General features: G+C 48.1%; 16 protein-coding genes across 16 annotated transcripts; 10 read left to right on the top strand and 6 right to left on the bottom strand.

The window, feature by feature from the left end:
• Positions 1-525: 525 nt before the first annotated feature.
• Positions 526-1458, bottom strand: B9G98_03048 (hypothetical protein; the record flags this gene model as incomplete). The annotated part of the gene is made up of 3 exons (XM_024809605.1): positions 526-821; positions 1115-1163; positions 1435-1458. The coding sequence occupies 3 exons, from the start codon at positions 1456-1458 to the stop codon at positions 526-528; spliced, it is 369 nt and encodes a 122-aa protein (XP_024665373.1).
• Positions 1459-1529: 71 nt separating this feature from the next.
• B9G98_03047 (Ubiquitin-activating enzyme E1 1) lies at positions 1530-4511 on the top strand (the record flags this gene model as incomplete). The annotated part of the gene is made up of 1 exon (XM_024809604.1): positions 1530-4511. The coding sequence occupies one exon, from the start codon at positions 1530-1532 to the stop codon at positions 4509-4511; it is 2982 nt and encodes a 993-aa protein (XP_024665372.1).
• Positions 4512-4670: 159 nt separating this feature from the next.
• B9G98_03046 (hypothetical protein) lies at positions 4671-5918 on the top strand (the record flags this gene model as incomplete). Its single annotated transcript, XM_024809603.1, has 1 exon — positions 4671-5918. The coding sequence occupies one exon, from the start codon at positions 4671-4673 to the stop codon at positions 5916-5918; it is 1248 nt and encodes a 415-aa protein (XP_024665371.1).
• B9G98_03045 (Alpha-factor-transporting ATPase) lies at positions 5902-9339 on the bottom strand (the record flags this gene model as incomplete). The annotated part of the gene is made up of 1 exon (XM_024809602.1): positions 5902-9339. One exon carries the CDS (start codon positions 9337-9339, stop codon positions 5902-5904), a length of 3438 nt encoding a protein of 1145 aa, XP_024665370.1.
• Positions 9340-9712: 373 nt separating this feature from the next.
• Positions 9713-10447, top strand: B9G98_03044 (Exosome complex component Rrp41; the record flags this gene model as incomplete). Its single annotated transcript, XM_024809601.1, has 1 exon — positions 9713-10447. The coding sequence occupies one exon, from the start codon at positions 9713-9715 to the stop codon at positions 10445-10447; it is 735 nt and encodes a 244-aa protein (XP_024665369.1).
• Positions 10448-10457: 10 nt separating this feature from the next.
• Positions 10458-11585, bottom strand: B9G98_03043 (hypothetical protein; the record flags this gene model as incomplete). Its single annotated transcript, XM_024809600.1, has 1 exon — positions 10458-11585. The coding sequence occupies one exon, from the start codon at positions 11583-11585 to the stop codon at positions 10458-10460; it is 1128 nt and encodes a 375-aa protein (XP_024665368.1).
• Positions 11586-11615: 30 nt separating this feature from the next.
• Positions 11616-12407, top strand: B9G98_03042 (hypothetical protein; the record flags this gene model as incomplete). Its single annotated transcript, XM_024809599.1, has 1 exon — positions 11616-12407. The coding sequence occupies one exon, from the start codon at positions 11616-11618 to the stop codon at positions 12405-12407; it is 792 nt and encodes a 263-aa protein (XP_024665367.1).
• Positions 12408-12439: 32 nt separating this feature from the next.
• B9G98_03041 (hypothetical protein) lies at positions 12440-13083 on the top strand (the record flags this gene model as incomplete). The annotated part of the gene is made up of 2 exons (XM_024809598.1): positions 12440-13000; positions 13078-13083. The coding sequence occupies 2 exons, from the start codon at positions 12440-12442 to the stop codon at positions 13081-13083; spliced, it is 567 nt and encodes a 188-aa protein (XP_024665366.1).
• A 98-nt stretch (positions 13084-13181) lies between these two features.
• Positions 13182-13433, top strand: B9G98_03040 (54S ribosomal protein L33, mitochondrial; the record flags this gene model as incomplete). The annotated part of the gene is made up of 1 exon (XM_024809597.1): positions 13182-13433. The coding sequence occupies one exon, from the start codon at positions 13182-13184 to the stop codon at positions 13431-13433; it is 252 nt and encodes an 83-aa protein (XP_024665365.1).
• A 34-nt stretch (positions 13434-13467) lies between these two features.
• B9G98_03039 (hypothetical protein) lies at positions 13468-14274 on the bottom strand (the record flags this gene model as incomplete). The annotated part of the gene is made up of 1 exon (XM_024809596.1): positions 13468-14274. One exon carries the CDS (start codon positions 14272-14274, stop codon positions 13468-13470), a length of 807 nt encoding a protein of 268 aa, XP_024665364.1.
• A 166-nt stretch (positions 14275-14440) lies between these two features.
• Positions 14441-16915, top strand: B9G98_03038 (Tubulin-specific chaperone D; the record flags this gene model as incomplete). The annotated part of the gene is made up of 1 exon (XM_024809595.1): positions 14441-16915. One exon carries the CDS (start codon positions 14441-14443, stop codon positions 16913-16915), a length of 2475 nt encoding a protein of 824 aa, XP_024665363.1.
• A 14-nt stretch (positions 16916-16929) lies between these two features.
• On the bottom strand, positions 16930-17577 carry B9G98_03037 (Ell1-associated factor 1; the record flags this gene model as incomplete). Its single annotated transcript, XM_024809594.1, has 1 exon — positions 16930-17577. One exon carries the CDS (start codon positions 17575-17577, stop codon positions 16930-16932), a length of 648 nt encoding a protein of 215 aa, XP_024665362.1.
• A 217-nt stretch (positions 17578-17794) lies between these two features.
• B9G98_03036 (CCA tRNA nucleotidyltransferase, mitochondrial) lies at positions 17795-19183 on the top strand (the record flags this gene model as incomplete). The annotated part of the gene is made up of 1 exon (XM_024809593.1): positions 17795-19183. The coding sequence occupies one exon, from the start codon at positions 17795-17797 to the stop codon at positions 19181-19183; it is 1389 nt and encodes a 462-aa protein (XP_024665361.1).
• Positions 19184-19202: 19 nt separating this feature from the next.
• On the bottom strand, positions 19203-22100 carry B9G98_03035 (Chitin synthase G; the record flags this gene model as incomplete). The annotated part of the gene is made up of 1 exon (XM_024809592.1): positions 19203-22100. One exon carries the CDS (start codon positions 22098-22100, stop codon positions 19203-19205), a length of 2898 nt encoding a protein of 965 aa, XP_024665360.1.
• Positions 22101-22466: 366 nt separating this feature from the next.
• On the top strand, positions 22467-25769 carry B9G98_03034 (DNA mismatch repair protein MSH6; the record flags this gene model as incomplete). The annotated part of the gene is made up of 1 exon (XM_024809591.1): positions 22467-25769. One exon carries the CDS (start codon positions 22467-22469, stop codon positions 25767-25769), a length of 3303 nt encoding a protein of 1100 aa, XP_024665359.1.
• A 108-nt stretch (positions 25770-25877) lies between these two features.
• Positions 25878-26579, top strand: B9G98_03033 (GTP:AMP phosphotransferase, mitochondrial; the record flags this gene model as incomplete). Its single annotated transcript, XM_024809590.1, has 1 exon — positions 25878-26579. One exon carries the CDS (start codon positions 25878-25880, stop codon positions 26577-26579), a length of 702 nt encoding a protein of 233 aa, XP_024665358.1.
• Positions 26580-26621: the final 42 nt, after the last annotated feature.

Raw genomic sequence — 26621 nt, 5'->3', positions numbered from 1 at the left:
GAATAGTATTAAAAAGTTCGCAATGAAATAAGAAAAAAATTCAAGCGTTTTCTCTGGAATGGGTTGGGGTCTCAGAATCTGGATGCTCGTTTGTGGGCTCAAAAAAAACCGGCCCACTCTCTGGTGGCTTCATAAGAACGCGACAAAATTTAACCGCCTGGGTTATGAGATGCTTAAATCCACAGCCGAAATGGTGTGACCTTTTCGAGCTTTCTGTGCTATCATATTGGTTCGTCAATTTTGTACTTTGTATTTTAGGCTAGATCAGGGGGATTTGTATCGGTTTAAATGAACATCCTCTCCAAACCCAAGCTTGCATTCGACTGCAGACTTTTGTAACTCTGCAGTAAGTTGTCCACAATGTAACCATACGTAAAGGAGTGTGTTCAAATTGATATCAGTGTAGAGTTCTTTTATGGATCGGAATAATTAACTAGTGCTCTATTATAAGCTAGATTCTAGGTACAAAATAGAGTGAGTCTGAAGGGATGATATAGCACCTTGTGATGTTATAGCTCCTTCCACTCAGAGGAGTGACATCATATTTCTAGCCTGCGCTGGAATGTCTGCGCGGCGATCTGGTCTTGCTCTGTGGCCCTTGAATAGCAGTGCAAAAGTTGAGAGTTTCGACTTTCGTGGCGCTGTGGTGGGATCTGAAGATGAGCTTGGGGTAAGCAAGCTGTCATTACCGTCAGCTAGTTCACGTTCAGTAACGTAGATTGCGGATTCAGGAGACTTTTTTGTTGATGGAAACGACATTTGGATCTTGATACGCCTCCATACCGGCAATCTTGCTCTAATATAGTTTTTTGGAATACGCCCTAAGAAATAGGGCGCAGCAGGAGCTGCAGGACGCATGCTTGGAAGATCCTAATTGGCACAAACCGTTTTTGGCGAGCAGTGGCAAATATCCACTACATCTGGCAAATAACTACTACAACACGTTTAGCACACTCAAAGTCTATCTCAGTAAGTATTCTTTCATTAACTTGCCAATTTTTTTAATTCGATTCTGCGCAAAGTGCTTGGTGAGCTTATTGGCCATCTGCAGTCATAATAGACTGCTTGCTAGACTCTGCGCCCCTGGTAAATCCTGACTAACCGAGAAGCATACCTCCTAAACGTTCGTACTCTGCAGCACGCACCAACTCATCACTGTCATACTAACTGGCTTTCGCATATTCTGCACCCAAGCACTCACTGACGCTTATTCGTACTAGTGAGATTATACCCGGTGAAACAGGCAACTTAGCTACGTATCTCATCGGATCGCCACTGTTTTCAAATGCTGTCAGCTTCCACGCATACATAAATACTTCAGCAGTTTCCCCGAGATTGATGTAAACTGTGCTGGAGGTCTTCATTTGTTACGCACCGAATACAACTTTCATACCTGTTTTCCAGTACAAAAATACAAGTAAATTAGAGGCAAACCCGATTAGGGGTATTGGGTAACATACAGGGGTGCTATATTCGCTCGCTACTCTTCACCAGCTGAGTAAACCGCAGTGAACTATCCTATAATCCCAATGCAAGTGGACAGCGAAATTGATGAGAGTCTGTACTCTCGCCAGCTCTATGTGCTCGGCAAAGAGGCTATGCAGAAAATGGCAACCTCCAATGTCTTGATTGTCGGTCTTGGCGGTCTTGGCGTTGAGATCGCAAAGAACGTGGCGCTTGCGGGTGTAAAATCGCTCGCCATCTACGACTCGGAACCAGCCGTCGTTGCGGACCTGGCGGGCCAATTCTATTTGGGAAAAACCGATATTGGAAAACCTCGTGCTGCTGCGTGTGTTCGGCACTTGTCTGAACTGAACTCATACGTACCAGTGTCGGTTGTTCACGGTGATTTGGCCCAGTTGATCCCGAACTATCAGGTTGTGGTCGTTACTGACGCTTTGATCGAGAATGCTGTCATGTTGAACCAGATTACTCGTAAGCACAACATCAAGTTTATTTATGCGAACTGCTTCGGTCTGGTTGGTACTCTTTTCAACGACTTCGGCCCTGCGTTTGCGGTCACTGACACTAATGGTGAAGAGGCTGTAGTGGGCACGGTTGCAACCATCGAGAATGACGGTGAAGTTTATGCCCCAGATAGCGCCATGCATGGCTTGGAAAATGGCATGTTTATTGAGCTGCGTGATGCAGAGCCCGCCGAGATCAATGGTCAATACAGAGTCTCGGTCAAGGGACCTTTGTCTTTCAACATCGGTTCGCTCAAGGCTTCTTACGTCAAAGGTGGGCAGTGGACTCAAGTTAAAGAGCCTGAAATTGTGACTTTTGCGTCACTCCAGGATCAATTGACCTCTCCAGAATACTTCCTTACTGATTTCGCCAAGCTCGAGCGTCCAGCTCAGCTCCATGTTGGAACTCTGGCTTTGCATTCGTTCAAGACTCGTCACGGGCGTCTACCTGCTCCTTATACGGCGGCAGATATCACAGAGACTCTACAGTTAGCCAAGAATGTGCGAACTCAGTACCCTGTCACCGAAGAGCTCGATGAGCAGTTGCTTTCAACTGTGTTCTCCCAGTCACAGGGTCAGGTGGCTCCAATGTTTGGTGTTATTGGTGGTATGGCAGCTCAAGAGGTTCTTAAGGCTGTTTCTGGAAAGTTCATGCCCGTTCGCCAATGGATGTATTTTGATGCTCTAGAGGCACTGCCTGAAGGTGTCACTGCCGAGGACGCTGCTCCTCGCAACACACGCTACGATGGCTACTATGCTGTCTTTGGCAAGAATTTTATGGACAAGTTGGCTAACCTTAAGCTGTTTTTGGTTGGTGCCGGAGCGATTGGTTGTGAGGTGCTCAAAAACTGGGCCCTCATGGGAATGGGGTCCGGCCCCGATGGCCATATTTGGGTTACCGATAATGATACCATCGAAAAGAGTAACCTGAACCGTCAGTTTTTGTTCCGACCTAAAGATGTGGGCCATGCTAAATCTGAGGTTGCTCCTGCAGCAGCTGCTGCAATTAACCCCGACTTGAAAGGTAAGTTCACTTGTCTTACGGAGAAGGTTGGCAAAGAGTCGGAGGATGTATTCAACGCCGAATTCTGGAATAGACTCGACTATGTTACCAACGCTTTGGACAATGTCGAGGCTCGTGCTTATGTTGACCGCCAGTGCATTTTTTACCAGAAGCCTCTTATTGAGTCTGGAACATTGGGCACTAAATGCAATGTCCAGGTTGTTGTCCCCAACCTCACAGAGTCTTACACCTCCTCGCATGACCCGCCAGAGAAGGGTATCCCGCTCTGTACTATCCGGTCATTCCCAGCTAAAATTGACCATACAATTGCTTGGGCAAAGGCTCAGTTTGAGGAACTGTTCAATGAATCGTGCCTCAACGTTAACCAGTACCTGACCCAGCCCAACTTTGTTGAGTCTACTCTTAAGCAGGTGGCTAATCAAAAGCAGGTTCTTGAGGTCATTTACTCGTATTTGGTCGAGGAACGGCCACTTACTTTCGAGCAGTGCATCACATGGGCTGTAGATTTGTTCAATGGTCTTTTCCGCAACGATATTTTGCAGCTTTTGTACAATTTCCCTCCCGATGCCAAAACTACCACTGGTGCTCCATTCTGGGCTCCTCCTAAACGTCAGCCCACTGCTGCGGTTTTGGATATCAACAACGCCACGCACTTAGAGTTCTTAACTGCCGCAGCAAACTTGCGTGCTTTTAATTATGGACTCAAGGGTGAGTCTGACCCAGCTGTTTTCGCCAAGGTTGTTGGTAACTATCATTCCAAGGAGTTTAACCCCAGTTCTGGTATCAAGATTGCGGTTACTGATGATGAGATTTCAAACGATAGCTCCTTGGAGTCCAATGAACTCGCTAAAATTGCCGATAAGCTTCCTGCTCCCTCTTCCTTAGCTGGCTTCCGTCTCCTTCCTGCTGAGTTTGAAAAAGACGACGACACCAACTTCCACATCGACTTTATCAATGCTGCATCTAACCTCCGTGCTACTAATTACGGAATTGACGCTGTGGAGAGATCCAAGACCAAGTTCATTGCTGGCCGCATTATTCCTGCTATTGCCACCACTACAGCGCTTGTCACGGGTCTTGGGACTATTGAGGCACTCAAGGTCGTTCAAAGGCGCAAAATTGAGGACTATAAGAACGGTTTTGTATCACTAGCTTTACCTTTCTTTGGTTTCAGCGAACCAATTGCCTCTACCAAACTCAAGTACAACGATCGTGAAATCGATAGGATCTGGGGTCGTCTTTCCATCGATGGTGACGTCAGCCTGCAGGAGTTCCTAGACTACTTTGAGAAGGAGCATGGTCTAGATATCTCGATGGTTGCCTGCGAAAATCTGTTGCTTTACGCTTCCTTCCAGCCGCCGGCGAAACTGAAAGAGCGCCTACCTCTTAATCTGTCTAAGCTGGTTGAAAGTATTAGCAAAAAGCCTATCGAAAACAAACAACTAGTTTTCGAAATTTGTGCCGAAGACAGAGAGGGGAACGACATAGAGGACTTGCCTTTTGTGGTGGTTACTTTATAGATGAATAATTCTCCGGGTTTATTTTCCTTTTCAAGTAAGTATGGTGGTTTTTTAGAGTATACCGGAGGCTGATGTTAATTCCTCTCTAGTGCATCCTTCAAGACAATGATGCGAAACTTCGTTTTTGTGCTTCTCGTTTTGAAATGCGGTTCAGCGATCATGAAGAATGACTTTGAAAAGGCGCATCATGCTATCTACGACTTTGAAACACATCTCGATCGATTTAATGGACGAGAGATGAATATGAGCTCCACACTCAAATGTACGGAGATGTCTCTGTTCTCGCACCTATCCACCCAAGTCTCGATTGTCTCTTCCGACGTGGAACAAGCTAAAGCGCACCAGCTGGTCCCACTTGTTCCCTACTTTGTGGATCTCAATGCAAAGCTCATTGAAATGTTGGGTGCTCTCGAAGAAAAGGCTGATACATTCATGCAGACAAGTCTGCAATCATTAGTGGCTACCCAAGTATCTGCGCTGTCTTTCCCCTTTTACGAGCTGAACTCACACTTCTTGAATAATGTGTATTGGGCCCACAATGACAATATTTTCAATAGTGTCTTTGTTGCTGCATACTCTGCTGCTTCAGCTATGGCTAATGTGGCAAGCGTGTATTCTGCAGATGTGCCCCAGTTTGCTGTCGAAAGCAAGGGTCCCGCTGGACACTTTGTATTCTATCTACCCAAAGTTACACAGAACCGCGGGAATAGGCCATCACAGCTGGATGAGGCTATGCCAATGGCTCAGGAACGCTGTGACACAGTGAATCGTTTCTTGCATTCACCTTATCTACAACAGAATCAAACTGCCCTCACTGAACAGCTCTCTGAGCTTTCGATCACATTCATGGATTTACGGGACTTGTGTCGTCGACAAATGCAAAGGAACTTACGAAAGTCGCCCCAACTTTACGTTGAAATGTATCAAGAGCTGCTTGCAACGCTGTCATTAGTTGTATCAGAGCTTGACTTGGTTGGTCGAGACAATTATCGTTTATCCACAGAGTTGACTGTGCTATCCTACCCGGTGCAGCGCTTTTCAAGCACGTTTTTGCAAATGATTGCGGACATTAACTGCAAGTATTTCCCGAAATGTTTGAAAGCCACTCGAATGCTTGCCGATTCTTTCAAACACCATTCAGATGCAGTATATCACTTGGACCTCGACAGCGGACAATGCACCACGCTCGAGATCGAGTGGGAGCAATGGGGACGCTGGCTTTGTGTTGCCTTAATCGTACTGGTAGTTGGTATCCTTCTCGTTCTTTATTTTATCATCTCAATTTTCGAGAACGCTACTGACCGGGCTAAAAGTTTGGTTGCATTCCTAAACCAGAACCGCGGGAACCTGCCGGAACTTTTGGAAGCTAATACCAAAGAAAAAGGCAAAACTATTGAAAGAGGCTGACAGTTTTGTCTGCTATCGCAGCCAAATCCATTTGATGCGTTATTATCAGGAGTGACATAAGGCGTCGCTCTTTGATTGTGGTCAGAAGGTCCTTGATAACTTCGGTACTTTCATCATCAAGGGCCGAGGTACACTCATCCAAAACAAGCAAATCAGGCTCGCGTATAAGACAACGGGCGATTCCTAAACGCTGCATTTGGCCGCCCGAAAGTAACCCACTTTTTATTTTCGTACCATAACCATCTTCAAGTTTCATAATGAACTCTTCTAGGCCACAGGCTCTACAGGCATTCTTGGCTTTTGACTCTGCAGTAGGTGGCGACATATCTGGTGGGCACGCATACATTAAATTTTCCATAATCGTGCCATCCAAAAAGTCCAGGGGCATTTGTCCCACTACTGCAATTTTTCTGCGGACAATATCAGATGGGATTTTTTGTAGAGGATATGATCCGTCGACTGTAATATTGCCCGTTGATGGTGTTTGAAGTTTCAAAAGAAGCCGCGCCAAAGTTGATTTACCTATGCCGGAAGGACCAATAACCGCAACTGCTTGTTTACTATCGATATCGGCATAAAATCCTCCAAGAACTGAAGTTCCGTTGGGGTATGTGATTCCGATGTCTCTAAATGATAGTCTGCTGAAGTCAACGGAGTCATAATTCCGAGCTTCGCCAACCGATAGTGCTTGTAGCTCGTCCTGGTCCTGATCGTCAGAGATTGCCATCTCCAAACGACTCACTGCTTCGAAACCGTTTCCAACAGAGGTTACAGATGCTGCGATGCTAATCATTGTCATTAATGCAAAGATCAAAATAGTAAACACCATCATCGTTTGCTGAGAAGTATATTTACCCTGCGCAATGAGGTGCATACCGTACCAGAGTAACAGTCCCTGAGCTGCGAACGGGAATATTTTTACAATACCAAGAGCGAAGCCGACTGAAAGGCCCATGTTAATTGCTAGATCCTGGACCCGATCCTCCCTGCGAGCATAAAGTGTTCCGAAATAATGCTCCAAATGTTGAGTTTTGACTGTTCGAAATCCTTCGACCACTTCTACCAACAGCTTCAATGCTTCATTACGGCGAGTTTCTCTAGCAATATTCCACTTGGAGTTGACAAACTTGTGAAACTGTGTTGCCACGAAAAACAAAGGAGCAATAGACAAGCCGATGAGCGAAAGCTCCCAGCCCTCCGCCAAACTCCATACGAGTGACACCACACCCAGAACAACCAGATTCACCATGGCTGGCCAATATGATGCAAGTATGAGGGATGCTTTTTCAGTATCGGAGAAGAGAAGCTTTGTATAGTATGATACCTGTGACTCGTCAAGAAACCGCCGAGAGAGGAGGTTGTCGTAAATAGTTTTCCTTATAAAGAGTTGCCAATTCTCGGAAACATAGTCCAAAACAATGTGTGAGTAGGTTAGCAGACCATCTGTGAATGCCAGTAAAAGAACTAGAAGTGCCCAAAGAGTGGTATTAACATGGTTTTGAGGCAAAATTCCCATTAGAAGCTTGGAAAAGAAGAAAGCAAAAAGCGGGTTCACAACTGCTTGGGCTGCCACAAGTGCGAACCCACAAAACAGAAGCCCTTTCTGTTTGGTGGTTTTCAAGATAAACATTGCGGTTCTTTTCTCTGATTTTGGTTCCACACTGATTGGTATTTCGTGTTCGACGCGCTGCTTTGGTGGCCCCATTGGTACCACTGACTGTCGTTTATATTGCTCAAGGGATTTGTATTGATACGCTCTCCCGTCCTGAATAAAGTGTATGGGAGCTTGAGGGGGTATGATGTCCATTTGGTGGGTTATAATGATATTCGTCTTGTTGCGGCGATATTCAAGAACGGCCTTCATGACATGACTTCTCATTGACGGATCCAGCGCACTTGTGGACTCATCAAAAACCATGATTGGTGCATCTCTCAGAAGTGCTCTTGCTAAACCTATTCGCTGCTTCTGTCCACCACTAAGTTGATAGGATCCAGGTGTCAGAAGTCCTCTCGGGAGGTCAGCAATAAAGTCTGCACCAACTAGATCGCAAACTTTTTCAATGTCACTAAATGATACCGATGCCGGATTTGTTGCGCCGATACGAATATTCTCAGATAAGGGTATATCAAAAAGCTTTGCTTGTTGTTCGACGACGTACACAGTGTGCTCAAGCCAGCTAGTGCTGATATGAGGAAGAGGCACGTTATTGATAGTAATCTGTCCTGCCTGATATTCGTACTGTCCACCCATTAAGGCCGCTAAAGATGACTTCCCGCTACCCGATGGTCCCAAAATGTAAGTAGTTTTGCCAGCCTCGAATTTCAGCGATAATCCAGCCAAAACTAGGGTTGGTCGTGTTGGATAGGAGAATACTACCTCATCGAAAACCACTTCACCTGTTCCATAGTCAAAATTTGATGGAACAATGCCGATGGAAGTTTTGAGCTCTGACGTGGTGTCACGCTCAATGGCAGATGACAGGCGCTGTGCCGACACAATTCCTCTTTGCAATCCCATTAGCAACGAAAGCATAGTGTTCAGACTTGTTGTCAAAGACAAGCAAGACCAGAAGACTGTCATTACGTTTCCGGAATTGACACCATGACTCCTCACCATATAGGAGCCAAAGAAAAACCCTTGGACAAAAATCGAGAGCACAAGAAAGCGGCCAATGGCTTGTAGCAGTGCACTAAATTGATGCTGGCCCATATTGAGCTTGAGCTCGTTCTTGAGTAGCTCTTCCATCTTTTCCTTCTCATAGCCCTGTTTTTGGAACGAAACAACGGTGGACAAGCTTCTGAGGGCCCAATCGCCAGCGGTTGAAATAGTGTCAAGCAAGGATTTTGCTTTTATAACTCGAGTATGCACTTGGATACTCAGAAAATATGTTGAAAAAGCCATGATAGGGACGCCAATCATACATATCAAGGTAATTGACCATGAGTAGTAGAAAGATACGATCAATTGGAGGACAATGGAGATTGACGTGGTTAAAATATCGCGAGTAGACGTTCCAACAGCGTACTCGAGATCTTGGACGTCTTTGAAACTCATTGTAGCACTGCCAATGGCCTTTTCGTTTTCATCAAACCACTCGACATCGCGAGACACCGTCGATGCGTACAATTGACTTCTGGCTCTGTGCCCATGGCGGTAACCGATCACAGTCCAAACAAAATGTGACACCCAGCATGAGAACATTTGTATCAGTGCCAAAGACCACATGCCCGCACACAATTCCAAAACTCTGCTCATAAACGCATCTGATGTGTAGCTTCCAACCTGAAAGCCTGATAAGGCATTGAAGAGCTTGCCGATAATTATATTGCTAACAGGACTCAGAAAGGCATCGACAATACAGCTTAACACACCAATAGTGTACAGTGGTAGGTCATTCCGCTGGTAGAAGTATAACAGCATGTAGAACCAAATCTCAAAGCATGACTATACGTAGGGTCTGCACCCACGCATGCAGGGTATAGCACTGTGCATTTCCAGAAAAGGAAGTCATATGGAATCCAAACGAGGATGGACACCCCGCATGTTATGATTCTTTTTTGGAATGAACTGACAAAACGGTGGTTCAGGTTCCCAGCACATGGCTCATTGAATACGCCCTTAGCTATACGAGATATTTAGTTGCCGTAGCATTTACTCAAGTGTGTGAATTCGCAGACGTAGGCAGTATTTTTGATCAAATGTTTAAAATAAAAGACATGTTCAATATCACGCCGTGAAATCATTTCTTTTGGTGCTAGGCTCCAGAGATCCCACAGAAGTTTCAGCTGCTGACATGAGCCTGGCAGATAGACGAAGAAATTTGGGCCCTACGGACACTGTTCCTTTAGTGGTTGAAGGAGCCAAAAGAGAGCCAGAACTGTCGGATGGACTTAGACCAGTATTTATTGCCCAAGGTGTAGCCAGCCACGCTAATGGGTCTGCGTATTTAGAGGTGGGCGAGTGCCGATTCCAATGTTCGGTTTACGGCCCGCAGCCGTCACGCAAGGATTTCAACCCGCGAGCCGAGGTGAATGTTAATATTGAGATCGAAAACTTTGCCGGAATCGAAGACCACGAGAACACTGAGCGGACGATTTCCGACTTTGTCAAGACCTGCGTCACTCCGGCGATTGTTTTAGACGATTACCCCAAATCTGAAATTACTATTACCGTCACCGTACTCGCAGCGGGTCCTTCCTTGTATACACAGCTTGCAGCAGCGGTTAATGTCGCCACTCTTGCCCTGATCAATGCTGGCATTGCTCTCCATGATATGGTGACCGCAGTCTCTGTTGCAGTCCACGAAAACGTTGTTTACACCGATGTCGATCTTTTTGACGATGCCACGCAGCTGGTCGGTGCCTATCTTATGGCTCAAGACAAACTTGTTGGTGTGTCGGTGGGATCGAAAACCGATGTCAAAAAGATCGAGCTTGAAAACATGCTGGAAAAATCTCGCCAAGCAGCGATTGAGCTACGGAAAGTATTCAACGGGTTTCTGGTCGAAGGTTATGCTCAACGAAAATAGAATAAATAAGTTAGTACCGGGACCATACGAGTATAGTACCATCGTATATAAATTTTCGTGAAAGAGCTGCAGTACGCTCTAGCATCTCTAGACGAGGTGCCTCAGTCTTTACTTCGATAGTGTCTGCGACGGTATCAACTTCAATGGCCATTCCCCAGCGTTTGGCATCATCTGCAAGGTCAAACACCGTGCAGGTCTTTAAAAGGCTGAACAACTCTAATGTGGAAGTCAAAGGAGTCAAACGACGCACCGCAAGATAGTGCTGATGTAGCTGCTCTCTTAGGCGTGATACTGAAGCCTCGAGCCGGCCGTGGGCAAAATAGTCTTCACAAATAACGTCGGTAAGGGCCGGCAAAAGACTCCAGACTTTAGCAATGTCAAGAAAGTAGTATGCTGAAACAAACTCATAAAACGCAGGGTATTTCTTGAACAGAGGGACAGTGACCTTATCTGACCGTAAAAAAAACCTCATATCTTCTCGAGACATCGAAAGCAGCACGCTGATCATGAGGATAGCGGCAGCGGTTTCCTCGCTGATCCAGGGAATGCCCCCGAGGTCTTCTAGCTGAAGAAACGATGAGGTACAGTCACCGTAATCTCCTAAACACCAAGAGGCCAAGCCGTAGCTCTGTAAGACGAATCGCGAGGGTTCATTATCTAGCTTGAGTACCTTCATCAAAGAAGTCTGCACGATGGACCAATGCCGCTGCAGCATATCGGCGCCAGATATCCCAATTAGGCCCTCATAGTCCATCGAGCTATGTGTTCCTCGTCCCTGTTGATAGCATTGGTGGGCGGCCCGGAATTCGCCCTGCAGAACCATGATGTTGCCTTCTTCCAAATACGCGGCAGCCAGCGCCGGTAAATTGCGTTCTTGCGTGTGTTGGTACTGTATTTGACGAATTGTGTGTAGTTTTGAGTCGATTGTATGTCTAATTTCGCTTTCCCAGGCGTCCTTTTTCGTCACAAAATGTGCCACCCCCGGGTACTTGGCCTTTGATGCATCGGCTATAATCTCTTCAATCCAAGCTACATTCAGCGTATGCTGCCGGACAAGCTTCATTAGGCCGCCATAATTGCCTGTGGTGTTCACTTCGAACTGCGCCTGATAGCAGCTCGACAAACCCGAATAGTCCATTCGGATTTCTAAGCTTAGAAAAACGCTCAGATGCGACTAAAGCAGCGGTTGAAGGCGCTAGTAGATGGCACATTGAAGACCGAGGTGACGAAGCGTCAGGATTTCAGGGAGGACCAGAAGATACGTCAACAGATCAAGGAACGAATGACGTTGCAGCTCCCTCTGTTCTGTAGTTCTCGGCCAGAGTTTGACGGTCGGCATGGCCTGGTTTACAAGTTGCTGAAATCCTCTCCGCAGCGCTTGAAAAACGGTGTTTTGACCACACATGATATGATGTTCTGGTTGAGGCAGAAGAAAATTGTGCCTGCTCTTTGGATCGTCAAGTTAGCCGGCCCGCACGTTGGCCAGGTTCCTCGGAATCAGTTGTTACAGTGGCTTGGTGAAAACAACGAAAAAAGACATATCGAGACTGTACTAAAGTGGACAAAGAAATGGGGGATCAAGGACAATGCGAGATCTGCGGTTATAGCCTCTGATCCGAAGACTGTGGCCGAGGCGAGATCGATCTACAAGGCGACCGGGACAGACAAGAAGAGCCGACAGATTCTCGGCAATGCGCTGCTCAAGAAGGTTGTTACTTATAATGCTGATGAAGTCTATGCATTCTACAAGAGTCTCAATAAGGATGTGCGCACGTTTCAGACCATGTTTGCCGGGATGTTCAAGAACCCCGAACTAATGAAGTACCGCGAGGAGATCTGGGAAACGGTCAATCGCCACTCAAAAGCAAACAATTTGGTGATTGACAGCAAGCTGAAAGAGACGTACGAAGCGACGGCCAAACTCACCGAATGCAAAGTGTTGGCGGGCCAACCCAGCTAGAAAAATTCTGCCATTTTGCCGGACGCTTTGTCATGTCCACTTTTCCTCTCAGAGACCATTTGACAGAGGAGTCGCAGCCAGAGAGCCCGGCAGTTTTGCTGTCAAACAAGATGTACAGCGAGGCTGCTGCCTCGTTTGTGAACCACAATAACGTGGAAAAGGGGGTAGCGTCTGCCTGCCTCTGTGGAAACGACTCTCTTCTCCTCAAGCTGGGATCTCAGGCAACCTCGGTTGCGTTACAGGCACAAAAAGTTATAGAGAAACGACCGCTGGACTCGCAGGACGCCACGATAATTGCAGGTGTCCTCGGAATCGCCCGAACGGAAGCTATGCGCCAGATCGCCGAGGCAAACGTCTTTTTGGTCGCGGCAGTGTCCAAGTCGGTTTACCTCAGCACTCTCGACAGAGTGCTCGTCGGCCTGGTTCCGGACAGCAGCAGTCTCGTGGCGTCTCTTGTTCGGTCAGGCCGTCTGCAGGCCCGAATCGACCAAGTAAACGGAGCCGTGAAGTTTCTCGACAGTGAGCATGCCGGCTGTGCTACCAGTCGACGCACAATCTTTGCCCAGGTCGACGATCTGGCCAAACAACTAAAGGTAAGTGACGAATGTTTTTAAACTCAGCTCACACTGATGCAAGCTTGATGTGAATTTTTATCTCCGATACTAACCAGCCCTGATTTTATTTATTTCTACTCGTAAACCCTAGCCAAAATAGCCGCTAATTCTTAAAATCCGCTTTCCTGGTTAGTAATCTCTCGTCAGCAATTTTTCAACAATGTGGTACCGAGTAACTCAAGTCCGGTCTACTATTGGTTTACCCAAGAAACTGCGCAATACGGCACTTGCTATGGGCTTGAAGAAGCGTGGCAATGTTGTGTACCAGAAGGTGAACGCTGCCAACGCCGGTCAGATCCTTACTCTGAAGGAGCTCGTCGATGTCCAGCTCGTGGACCAGGCTCTCACTCGCGAGGAGGAGCGCCTTCTACGCCGTAATCCCAAGGGCTACTCTGTCGAGGCGTCTGCATAATTTAACAACCCGCTACAATAATTGTATATAAAGTTCAACGAGGTCGCCAAGTCGGCGGCGGCATGTTCTCGACCTGCCACGGATTCGGTTGCCGAGTCCACATCCGGGAGTTTTCTCTGCCAGCAGTTGTGTACGCATACACGAGCGATGAGACTTTTGGTGAAGGGCCTGGTGCCGCAGATCGGACTCGGGGTGATGCACTGGGCTCCGGGGTATCAACTAGACCAGAGTCCACCATACGCAGCAGCTGTTCGGTGGAAACACGACTGAAGCTGTCATCTGCATCGGTGAAGCTAACATCTGCGCTTTTCCGCGGCGTCTCGAACGCTGATCCGCCTGGCGCTCGTCGCTTCATGGCAGACTCGAAGATCGGTGCCTCACGAGCACGTTTGTGAGGAGTAGCCAGTATCTGAGCAGGCATCTGGCTCGCAGTTTTCGCATTGTTCATAGTTTTGTATTCAGAGAGGTTCTGGGGTATTTCTGCCAGCGGCGTTGATCCCAAAACAAGCAGGGGCCGGGGCTGTTGGCTGGTTATTATTGATATGGGGTCGATATCGGCGACATTACGGTTGGGAATTGTGGATTTTAGCTTGCTTGCAGCAAATTCAGGCCGTTTCATCTCAGTCTCGAGGTAGGTAGCTGCCAGCGGTTCGGCGATGCGCTGAGGAGGCCGGCTGTGCAGGGCGCGCAGAGAAAAATCAGAAGGCCTAGACCAGTCAATTTCATCAAACCGATGTCTAGGATGCGAAAAATCAAGCTTGTGCACTCTGTCAAGCGTGCCAGTCGAAAAAACACTGATTGTTTTGATCGGTTCCAGCGTGCGTCTGTCTCGTTTTGACATGATGACAAACGCGGGCTCTCCGCGGGACCTCAAGTCTGCAGTCGCCCGGTTTTGTCAGGGCGATTTGACGGTTGATTCGGGCGATGACGGCCAAATAAAAAGCTACTTGGACAGTACACAGGAAAAGCCGTATTTGATAGACTCGGTTCTGCCTGAATGTGTTGGAATGCTTGCCAATGCGTATTTGCAAAATCCGCAATATTCAGCCCGTCTCATGGACATTCTGTACTATTTCTGTAAAACACGGGGCAGCAAGACCGTCATGCAGTTTTTACCAAGCGATCCAAAACAGCTGGTGCCCCTAGTGGACCTTTTACAGCAGAATCAGCTAGAATGGACGACGCGTTACTGCTTACTTTTGTGGTTGGCAGCTTGCATTTTTACACCGTTTCGTCTAGAGGTGCTTGGTGACAAGCTGTTTGAAAAAGTTTTCAATTTGGCAGAGACTCACCTGGGCGTCAGTGGTCTAGAACGGGACGCTGCCGCTCTATTACTGTCCCGCCTAGTTACTCGAGATGCACCACCCCAGATTGCTGCTTTCTGGGCAATCAAAAATAAACACTCGCTTGGCTATCTACGTTCTGCGTCGTATGTTGCGTTAAAAAGCACTCCAGAGTTTGACAATGGTCTATTTGATCTTGCCGACTCCATAAATACAGGGTCCCCTACCGAGCACCGTTATGCTTTGAAAATCAAAACCAGGATCGCTCTGCATAATTTCGACTTTTTCGAGCCGGCGATTTCTGCTGCAATGGACGCTCTGAGCAGCCCTTCGACGGCTGTGCGCTACTCAGCCGCTAAATCTGTGGCAAGAATTAGTGCCAAGCTTGCCGAAACCGACCTTGAGCCAGCTCAAGAGATCAGTGACGCTCTGCTGGATATATTCGACAACAATGTGCTCCCTGATGGCCGATTGGATCTTGTTTCAGATTCAGAATGGCACGGTTCACTTTTAGCGTTGGCTGAGGTCCTTCGTCGATCACTACCAGTACAATTGGACCGGGTCTCAGCCATTCTCAGAAAAGCTCTTTTTTTTGAGCAGAAACGGTCAACGTTTTCTCTGGGTATCAATGTCAGAGATGCTGCCTGTTATGTGTGTTGGTCATTATTTCGTTGCGCAAAACTTCCAAGTTCACAGTTGACTGAAATTTATGGCTGGCTGATTTCGCTCGCATGCTTTGACCGCGAAGTTAATGTGAGGCGGGCGGCAGCCGCAGCTCTCCAAGAAGGGTTTGGCCGCCAGAAATGCATGCCACCTGAGAAAGTAATGTCCATTATGGAACTGCTTAATTTTCAGTCAGTTGCGCAAATATCTCGCTGTTATTTGGACATAGCCCCTGCGCTTGAACCTGATTACGGCTATTTGTTGCAACATGGCTTGCTTTCATGGGACCCGTCAACAAGGCGTTTGGCAGCTCAGAGTGTCTCGTTGCTCAAGGTGCCAGCCGCTGAGGTGGCTAAGCTGTATTCCAAAAGTGATAAAGATAGTCAACATGGAGTATTGATAGCACTGAGTCTCCTAAATGCACCAGAAGACCTTGTATCTCCACTTCTCGATGTCGACCTGTCTAGTGACATTCTTTGTGAGGCGGCTCTCTATGCCATGAAATCTGCACCTAGATACGAGCTCATATCACAATGCCTAATGAGCTCTGAAAAGTACACAGTTGATACAGCTGCGACTATCATACCAGATTTAGATATCCCCCAAAGCTTGCTGGATGAGTGGGAAGAGAAAATGCAACATAGCCCGACATTTGTGACCGCACTGGCCGCTAAAAATTGTCAGGAATCTCTCAAAAAGGCCTGTGGACTGTCTGATCCCGAAAGCAGAAAAACAGCCGTGTCGTTTCTTGACAATGCGCCTGAAAGTTATGACCTGGTTCTTCAGGCCCTAGACGACTACTCGACAGATACGCGCGGAGATGTGGGCTCGTGGGTGCGAAGCTGTGCGATTAATTGGACAAAGAAAAATCCTTCGGACGATGCAACTGCGAAGCTTTGGCGCATCGCAGCTGAGCCTCTTGACAAACTAAGGTTGGAAGCGAGTCAAGCGTTAACGTTCATAACTGGGGCTGAGTTTGACTATTCTAGCCCGGAAAATTATTACTGTCGACTGTTTGAACTAGCGGAGTCCACCCCTCTGCCTTTTTTGTCAGGTTATGTACAATCTTGTGGAGCTATACGAGCAAGCAAAGAGACGCTAAACGGGTCCCTGTTTGGAGCTGTAAAGTATGCCCGCAGTCACGACACAAAGTGGCTCGGTGCCTTGCTCCGATTTGATCTAAAAGAAAAACATGGTAGAGCTCTTCTGGCCACTCTGGCGCGGCTAACAGAGTATGGAGTGACGGTAGCACCACCACTCCAGCTTCTACCCATTGCATACAACGGGTCGATTAATACCCGTAACGTACAGCGCTTGCTACCCTCAATTGCACTTCTGGCGATGATCCCTGCCCCCCGGGCAAAGCAACGACTTGTCAAACTACTTAACCATCCCGTCGGCGCTGCCCGCATGCGAGCGGCTGAGGCCCTTGCAGAAATGGGCGTCGAGCTGGCTGAGCTCGTTGAAACGGAGTGGGAAAATGCGGATTTCCAGGAGGCTGCGAGAGTAGCAGGGGTTAAAATTAGCATTTTATAAATTATTATCTTTTTTCATTCTTCTTCCGACATTTCCTCCTCGTCGTCCAAATTAGGTCCAGCCGTGCCGATTGCGCGAACCACTGGCGGTTCTATGCCGAGTTCGTCGGCAAGTTCATTTGCTAAATCGTCAAAATCATCGTCATTGGCCTCAGGGGCCCCGGCCTCGACGCCGTTCTGTGAAAGACCCCCCACGGCTCGGAATCGGCCGCCCGCACCTATCGAGGGCGTAGTGGCGGGTGAGGGCGCCTGTAATGGGGCCGTGGGCATTATATATGGCTCTGGCGTGTCAGACGCCGTCGCCAGGTTTGGTGTGGAAACATTCCCCGTCGATGCGGGCCGGCGACGATGCCTCGAGGCCTGAGGGTTCTCCCGTACCGCATTCATTCTGAGGGCAAAGTCTAATTGCCGAAGCTCATATGCCTGTTCTTTGGAATTCCACACTAGTACACACTCGACTTCCTTCGCGGCCGACGAAGATCCACGGAATCCAACCTCGTCGCCGTCCACAGCCAGAGTATAGCCATTATTGGTCCCCTCCTCCTCAGGGTCCTTTTTCAACAGCATTGACTTGGCTGCGTCTAATATGTCAGGCCGATAGGCGTAGCGCACCGTGAAACAGCGACTGTCCATGGCCGCTGCTGCAACGGAGTACTCGGGCATTTTGGTGGTTGAGGCAAGTCAGCTAACCCCCGAAATGCGACCAAGGGGGATTATAGGTGAGGTAAGGTATATAGACAAACAAAACCGTGCCCGGGTTCAATTAAAGTTAGCTCTGCATCGTTCACGAATGTCTAAAAGAATTAGCAGTAGGTAAAAAAATATCGTGGTCTTATTTGCCCTCTGGGCCGAACTTGCTCGAGCTATCTTAGGTTTATTAATGAGAGCCAAAATTGTGTTGGATGCGACGGAGCTGAAAATCCGAAATATCCTGCTCACATTCACCAAGGAGTACGCCCGGCAAACCGGCAAACAGCTCACGTTACGAATTACTGGCGGATGGGTCAGGGACAAGCTTCTGGGCCGGCCATCACATGATCTGGATGTCGCAATTGATCAGGCAACGGGTGAGGAGTTCGCAACAGCGCTGCAACAATGGATGGCGGCTCAATCTGACGAAAAAGTTGCGTCTGTGCACACGATTGCTAGGAACCCCGAAAAAAGCAAGCATTTAGAGACCGCGACCACCAAAATCGAAGGGCTGGATGTCGACTTTGTGAACCTGAGAAGCGAAGTGTATACTGTTGACTCGCGTATCCCCAAAGTCGAATTTGGCACGCCCGAACAGGATGCGTTCCGAAGAGATGCTACGCTGAATGCTTTGTTCTACAATCTAGACAAGGATCAAGTGGAAGATTTTACAGGTAAAGGGCTGGATGATTTAGAAGCTGGTATTCTGCGCACTCCGCTTGATCCCTCCGAAACGTTCCATGACGATCCTCTGCGTGTGTTGCGACTTATCCGTTTTGTCGCGCAGCTTAATTTCACGTTGGCGCTGGAAACAGAGCGGGCCATGACCGCCCCATCTATTAGGGATGCTCTGCAGACCAAAGTCAGCCGTGAAAGGGTCGGTGTTGAGCTGAAGAAACTGGTTGCTGGTATGTATGCTGCACAGGGTGCGCGATATATCACACGTCTGGGCCTGGCTCCGGCTATTTTCACCCTCCCGGAGCAGTACTCCCCAATCACGCCAAACTGGACGGTGTTGACGTCAATGCTAGACACTGCAGACGCCGTTATGCCTCTGATCAAGTTTGACTACGATAAACCGCATCTATGGCTTGCAATGCTAATGTCTGGCATGTCCCATTTGACCACAGTCGACAATAAAAAGAAAGTGTTTCCTGCCCCTCTGATTGCAGTAAAAGAGGGGATCAAACTCCCCACCCAGGTCGGCAACTTGGTTACAAAAGTATTGGACTCTGCTGAGGATCTGTGGTTGTTATCACAGCAGGCGGCCTCGTCCCGGCTGGAAACAGGGCTCCTAATTCGCCGCATTGGAGCCGAATGGCCACTCTGTGTTGCCTATTCAGCAATCAAATACAACAATCCCTCGAGCTTGAACGGCTTATATGATGCCGTACATGCAATGGGCCTTCAAGATGCCCATTTGATGAAGCCTCTTCTTGACGGAAAGCAAGTATCCAAACTTTTCCCTGGCCGTGCTGGCGGGCCCTGGCTGAAAGAGGCTCTCGACAAAGCTATTGAATTTCAGTTAGAGAACCCCAATGCTACGGCAGAGGATCTTAAAACTGTTCTGTTAGAGTAATCTGTAAATAATATAAAGTTTAGCGTCTGTTGAAAATTCTAACAAAGAAGGACTTGAGCACGAATACCAGACATCCAATGAATCTCACAATGGCAACGACAGCATTCGACCACAGTAGAACAGCAAAGAAACGGGAGATTCTCTCTCTAACTGAATCGGTCATGCCCAATGCCGAGCTATCTGTAGACGTGATTGCCCAAATAAGCACAATGTTCGAAACGATCCAAATAATAACCAAGTATGTGCGGAACATCTGCGACTTATCCTCATCCGTAGCACCATCAGTCCTTTTTGCCGGTTTATAAGGAGTCAGGGCTCGCTTCACAACTTGCTGGAACTCTTCATCAATATCTGTGATCGACTTGGTTGCTTCTTCGACAACAGCAACCTCACCGACTTTGACGAGTTTGGCTTCGGGAAGAGAATCAGCCACATGGCTTCCCTTGGTTCCCCACGAAACATCGTGCCAATTACAGAATGCGTACACATTCAACACATTAACAAAGCTTGGCATCAAGAACATGTACTGAGCAAAGGATGTCAAAATATGCCAAGGATCAAGGTATATAAGGCCAGACACAATATACAAGCCGAACGTAGACGCTAGTGCCACAACAACCAGTGCGGTGGTTGAGGTGAAGAAGTTTGAGAAAAACTCTCCAACTGAATCCACCATGTTGTCACTAAACGCGTTAGAAGCAAGGTAGAAAGAGATAATCAAAGCGTAGATTTGAATAACACCCCAAACAAACATCATAAAGTAGTAAAACCATTTTGACCCTCTAGGGCGATTGCCTAAAGCCAGGATGAAAGACACCATGAGGAAAAGAGTGTATACATATTTCACAATGATGGAAATAATCGAGGAGGCCCGAACGCCAAAGGGGAATGATTTTTGGTCAGTTTCAGCACCGAATTCACGAGGGTTTGCTGAAAGTTCAATAATAATGGTGATTGTCAGATAGTAGCACCCCAGCATGAACCAAGACAGAATCTGCTGAAGAATGTTGTAACAGAACTGGAGATGTAAAAACAGAATTCTAAGTGGGTTGTGACGCGAATGGTATACACGACCGAAATGCATAATAGCGTAAATACCAGCAGCAAAGGAGCCATTCAGCCATCGACGGCGCTGGCCCATGAATTCTGCCACGCCGTCTGGGACATCGGTTTCTGCCTTTGAAGCCTTGACATAGGACAGGTGCCAGTTGCAGTCCCGTTTAAAAACAACTTCCAAACACAGAATGCGGTCCTCGGCCAAGAACATGTTCTTGCGGAAAATTCCCATGCCGTTGACGCCTTTCTTTCCCAATCTTTTCGCTAGAGTTTGGTCACCATGGAAATACTGCTCAAGAGGACGCCCTTCGACTGCCGCGTAGCGATAAGCAGAGAACGCACCAGGAAGTACTGAAATATAGCCGAACATGGACTCGAGCGGCTTGTCCAGAATGTTTGAAATTTTATACTCGAAATTCTGAGCAGCCACCAGAGGGTTAATCAAGTAACGCTTGTGGGGACCCAGCATAGCATGTATTTCACCACAGGCACCGCCAACCGTCGGGTTGTTGTAGAACGCCTGCCACAAGTGCAGAATCGATTTAGGACCCGGTCTAGTTCCTGCATCAATGAGTACCACAACCTCAGGCTTTAACATTGGGCAAAAAGCGTTGAAAACCCAGCGGTGAGAGTTGATCTTTTTGGAGTTCTCTTGTTTCAAGCACAGCAGCATCTGGATCGGGGGCATGGAAGACGAATTGCCTTGCTCGGGTCGGACGAGCTGCTGCTGAGGAGTAACACAGAGCTGGGTGGTGTATTCAAAAATATGAGCCACTGTTTCTTCACCGTTAACGTTTTTCTTCATTACCGCATCCTGGTATACACCTACTGTGGCAAGCATGTCCAGCACGTTTTTGTCACAAGGGTCAAGTCCATCCATGACGAGCACAACCATGATCTTCTGCCATGCCTGGCCGTTTTGACCCCAGAATTCAGACCGCTTGAGGTTGCAAATATCACGAATGTTCTGCATGATTCCGTAAAGGGTTCGAGCTGTAAGTACCTTGTCCTCGTTATAGTATGTCACAGTGATAAGCAGTTCAGTCTTTCGTCCATATTCAGCCGATCTGAGTGAGTAACCATTTTCAAACCGGAAATCATCTGGATCGCAAGTAGCTGCCGTATAGCGCATGTGACTGAACTCTGTTCTTCCGGCTTCTTCATCACGGTACTCTGGCAGTGCAGACATTTTAACCGCAGTAGGCACTTCGTACTCAAATCTGAACACCTGACCCTTTACAAGATCGACCTTGCGAGTGCCAGCCCGACGTAGAGCAGAGGGTCTTTGACGCTGGAGCCATTCCTGGGTCTCCTGGTCAGAATCTTCCGTGGAAGTCATCGTGTCGTGGTGATCGGATGTACGCAGTTCACCGACCTCGAACGCAGACTCGTCACCGCCTCCAACGACACTGTCATTTCGACCCAGCTTGTGCTCGCTGTACATGCTGCTTTGTGCATCATCGAGACCCGACAGCCCCAAACCACGGAGGGGTCGGGAATCTTGAACTTGAGGTAGCCCCTGAACACCGCCAATTGGTTCGGAGTACCCATTGTTGTACGTCTCTTCAGTAGGATAGGGCACGGTAGGCGAGGTCAGGGGAACATTATCGTTATAGTACGGTAATCGTTGGCTGGATTCATCGTGCTCCTCATATTGGTTCTGATCATAGTCGAAACTGTGCCGATTGACACCCAGGTCACCCTGATACGGCATGGATTCGGTATATCCCCTATAGGGTTCATACTCTGCTAGTTGTTCAGGAGCGGTAGCTTCCTCGAGAAAAGGGTCTTCACCGGTTTCTTGGTATCGGTACGCTCCTGAGGAGGTCGAGTAGGCCCGGGATGGTTGCTGCGGAGTCATGGCTCACACTGACTCCAAGAGCTTTTTGGTTAATAGTTTTGAAAATAGAGTAAACAGATTTGGCATCTTTCACATGTCGGGGTTAGGTTTAGTTTTCAACCAGAAAAGGGGCTTTTTCCCCAGATTCTATAATTGTGACAAGATGAGTCCTTGGATTGTCGTATCATAGTTACGGAGAATGCATCGCTACGAGTGAGTTCCTCGTCTATTAACCTTCAAACTCTCAAAAATTCAATAGTACCAGAGAAATTAAAATATCGCAGCGGTTGCCATAGCACCCATAATTAACGTCACGTGATTTACGCGTATTACGCGTGAATGGGACTCCCTACTTTCCATCGATCCACGAAATCGAAGGAGAGAACAATGGTACCACCAAAGCAAGCGACGATTATGTCGTTTTTCGCCAAAAAGCCTGCAGGCACTGCCGTCAAGACCCCCAAATCAAAAGAGTCGGTGTCGCCGGCTGGCAGTGGATTGCCTCCTAACAATGTAGCCTCTCCTACCCCGTCAGCGCGAGGATCTGCATCTCTGGGGTCCAGCTCGGCCTGGTTGCAGACCCCAGACAGTTCTCGTACAAATATCTCGTCGGATGTTCCAAGCAGTCCTGCCCCAAATAAGCGTTTGCTCGCAATTGACTCAGATAGCGAGGACGATGCCATGGAGGTAGATCCCAGCGAGCACGAGTTTGACGATTCACAAGATGAATATAAACCAAACGGGAGCGACCATGATGATGATGATGATGATGAAGAAGAAGAAGAGGTGGATCATGATGCCTCGGATGAGGAAATGCAGACCAGTTTGCTGTCACCGCAAAAAAAGGCCAAGGTTGGTCCACACTCCACAAACAACTTGGAGAAGTTCCATGCAAAGTCAGAATACAAAGCTACCTCAATTCGGGCCCCACCTCCGAAAAAAATTCGCCCATCTACGCCTGAGGAAGAACGATACAAGTGGCTCGAAGATGTCAAGGATGCAGACGGCCACCGCCCAGATCACCCAGATTACGACCCACGAACACTGTACATTCCGTCGTCCGCTTGGTCCAAATTCACACCGTTTGAAAAGCAGTACTGGGAGATCAAATCGAAGCTTTGGAACACAGTGGTATTTTTCAAAAAGGGTAAATTCTACGAACTGTACGAAAACGATGCCGCGATTGCCCACGAAAAGTTCGATCTTAAACTGGCTGGCGGCGGAAGAGCTAATATGCAGCTCGCTGGTATTCCAGAAATGTCATTTGATGCGTGGGCGTCTACTTTTATTGCCAATGGTTACAAAGTGGCTAAAGTAGATCAGGTTGAGACCGCTCTCGCCAAGGAAATGCGTGACCAGACAGCAGCCAAAAAAGAAGAGAAGATTATTCGACGTGAACTCAAATGCGTTCTGACTGCTGGTACACTAACAAATGAAGCTATGCTTGTTGATGATTTGTCCCGCTACTGCATGGCCATCAAGCAGGATGGCCGACACTTTGCGTCGGTGTTTGTTGATACTGCAACAGGCGCGTTTGCATTGACCGAGTTCGAGGATGACGAAAATTATCATCATTTCGAAACACTCATGGCCCAAGTTCGCCCCCGTGAGCTGGTTTTGGAGCGCGGTAACCTCGATAGAGCCGCAAACCGAATCATCAAGAATAACGTTTCAGTTGATACCCAGTATAACGTGCTGAAGCCAATGGAAGAATTTTGGGACTATGATACAGCATTGCAGCGGCTTGCCAGAGCCAAATACTTTGAGGCAGAGAACCTCGACGATTTCAGCCACTACCCCAAAGTGTTACAAGATGCAAAGGAGTCCGAACTCCTCATGTCCGCCCTCGGTGGGCTTCTATGGTACTTGCATAGTCTCAAGCTTGATGAGCAGCTTGTAAAGGTTGGCAATTTTTCAAATTACACAGCGCTTAACAAGGGCCAAGGTACCATGATACTTGATGGTCAATGTTTACAGAATCTGGAAGTATTTTCCAACACATTCGACGGAGGAGCTGATGGAACATTGTTCAAGCTTGTCAACAAATGTGTCACACCCTTCGGTAAAAGAACTTTGCGTGCTTGGGTCTCTCACCCGCTTAGAGATGTCAAACAAATTCGAGCTAGGCAGGATGCTGTACAGCTGCTGTTGGATCATGATGAACTTCGTGAGGCTCTTGAGTCCAGGTTCTTGGGCCTCCCAGATATTGAGCGCCTTTTGAGTCGAGTTCATGCTGGAAGCTTGATGCCGAAAGATTTTGCTAGAGTTGTTTCTGGACTTGAGACTATGGCAAGCTTGTTAGATTGGATGCACTCGCAAAATTTCGGGCTGCCACTTTTAGATGAACTATTGGCAAAGGCTCCTGCTATCAAAGAGATTCTGCAACCGTGGACCACTGCGTTCGATCACGAAAAGGCAAAGAACGAAGATATTCTTGTGCCGGAACCTGGCGTTGAGGAAGAGTTTGACGCTTCTAACGAGACGATTCGCGGATATGAACAGGAACTTGAAGCACAAATCAAAGAGTATAGGAAGCTTCTCAAGTCCCTAGATGTGTGCTATCGTGATTCCGGTAAAGAGATTTACTTGATCGAAGTGCCTGCTCGAGTTAAAGTTCCTAACGACTGGCAAAAGATGTCTATGACGGCCAAAGTCCATCGCTATTACTCTCCAGAGGTTCGGCACCTGGTTCGGCAGTTGCAGGAGGCAAAAGAAACCCACAAGCTAGTTGCTCTGGGGGTTCAGGGCAGGCTCTACGCGAGATTTAGCGAGAACTATCGGGAGTGGCTAGCGCTCACCAAGACCGTTGCCCACTTTGACTGTTTGCTGAGCTTGGCACGCACATCGGCAAACATGGCGGTTCGTTGTCGTCCGGAATTCGTGGAAAGCGAAAGGCCGTTAATCGAGTTTGCAGAGCTACGTCATCCCTGCATGCCAAACTTTATCCCTAACGATGTGCATCTCGGAGGAGCAAACAAAAACCTGTCGCTGCTGACCGGCGCGAATGCGGCAGGAAAGTCTACCGTGCTGCGAATGACTGGCGCAGCTGTACTTTTGGCTCAGCTTGGGTGCTTTGTGCCTGCCCAATCTGCTAAATTAACAGCATGTGACCGGATCATGACACGACTAGGGGCCAGTGACAATATATTTGCTGGAAAATCGACATTCCATGTCGAGCTCAGCGAGACGGAACGAATTCTCCACGAGGCCACCCCCAACACGCTCGTGGTTTTGGACGAGCTGGGCCGAGGTGGATCTTCCAGCGACGGCTTGGCCATTGCAGAAGCGGTTTTGCACCACCTAGCTACGCACATCGGCTGTCTTGGCTTCTTCGCTACACACTACGGTACACTTATTGATTCGTTCAGAATCCATCCCGAAGTAAGACCCCAGCGTATGGGTATTATTGTCGACCAGGTGAGTCGGGAGGTCACCTTCTTGTATCAACTAGAAGACGGCGAGAGCGAAGGGTCATTTGGCATGAACGTCGCACTCATGTGTGGTGTGAGCCGCGCAATTGTTGACACGGCTGAGGAGGCTGCGCGTAACTACGAAGTCACTCAAAGACTCCGTAAGGTCGGCTTCCAGGGAGTTCCCCTTGGTTTGCAAAGCGACGCTATTTGGTCACTGGACCACACACCTAGTCCTCGGGCGGTCTCCGCTATGGAATCAATGTCCTTAGCACTGTAACTTATATATTATAGTTGATTCAACAAACCACCCAATCAAAGTTTCAGGGTAGGGGTGAGAGGAGGCAACGGCGCTATGCCTCGATTCCCCCCACAGAATCAGGTTATCATGATACGTCCATTGCGCGCGATTTTCCTGGGTCCTCCAGGTGCTGGAAAGGGCACACTGACAGGTAGACTGTGTCGGGATTTCCCTCCACTCATCACTATATCGAGCGGTGATGTCTTGCGACAGCATATCTCAGACCGAACTGCTATTGGAGTACAGGCCGAATCATGTATGCGTCAGGGCAAATTGGTGCCCGACAAGGTAATGATTGATCTTATCACCAGTGAAATGAAATCACATGGTCTCTTGTCGCCGTCCGCTAGCTGGATTCTCGACGGGTTCCCTCGGACCGAGATCCAGGCCCCTGCTCTGGAAGAGGCTCTTGCAGTGGCCCATGCGAACATTAATCTCGTAGTTGTTCTGGATGTGCCTGAAAGCGTCATTCTGGACCGCATTGAGAACCGATGGATCCATGAGCCTAGTGGCAGAGTCTACAACCTCACATTCAACCCTCCCAAAGTTCCAGGTCGCGACGACGTCACTGGGGAGCCCCTGGTCAAGCGTCTGGACGACAACGTCGAAACCTTCCAAAAACGTCTCGCCTCGTACAGAGAGACTACGCTTGGGCTGATTGATTACTTCAATACCCGTGGTTTGGTCCAACGGTTTTCGGGCACTTCCTCAGATGAGATTTATCCAAAACTACTCAGCTACGTCAAGCATGAGTATGGAACCCAGCATCAACCGCTGGCTGACGCCTGATCCTCAGCCGATTCTATAGATCCCACTATATATTCACCCACC

This window comes from Wickerhamiella sorbophila (genome assembly GCF_002251995.1).
Source record: "Wickerhamiella sorbophila strain DS02 chromosome Unknown contig3, whole genome shotgun sequence".
NCBI classification, from domain to species: domain Eukaryota; kingdom Fungi; phylum Ascomycota; class Dipodascomycetes; order Dipodascales; family Trichomonascaceae; genus Wickerhamiella; species Wickerhamiella sorbophila.
Note: the sequence above shows the minus strand (reverse complement) of the source record. Positions and strands in the feature narration are given on the sequence as shown.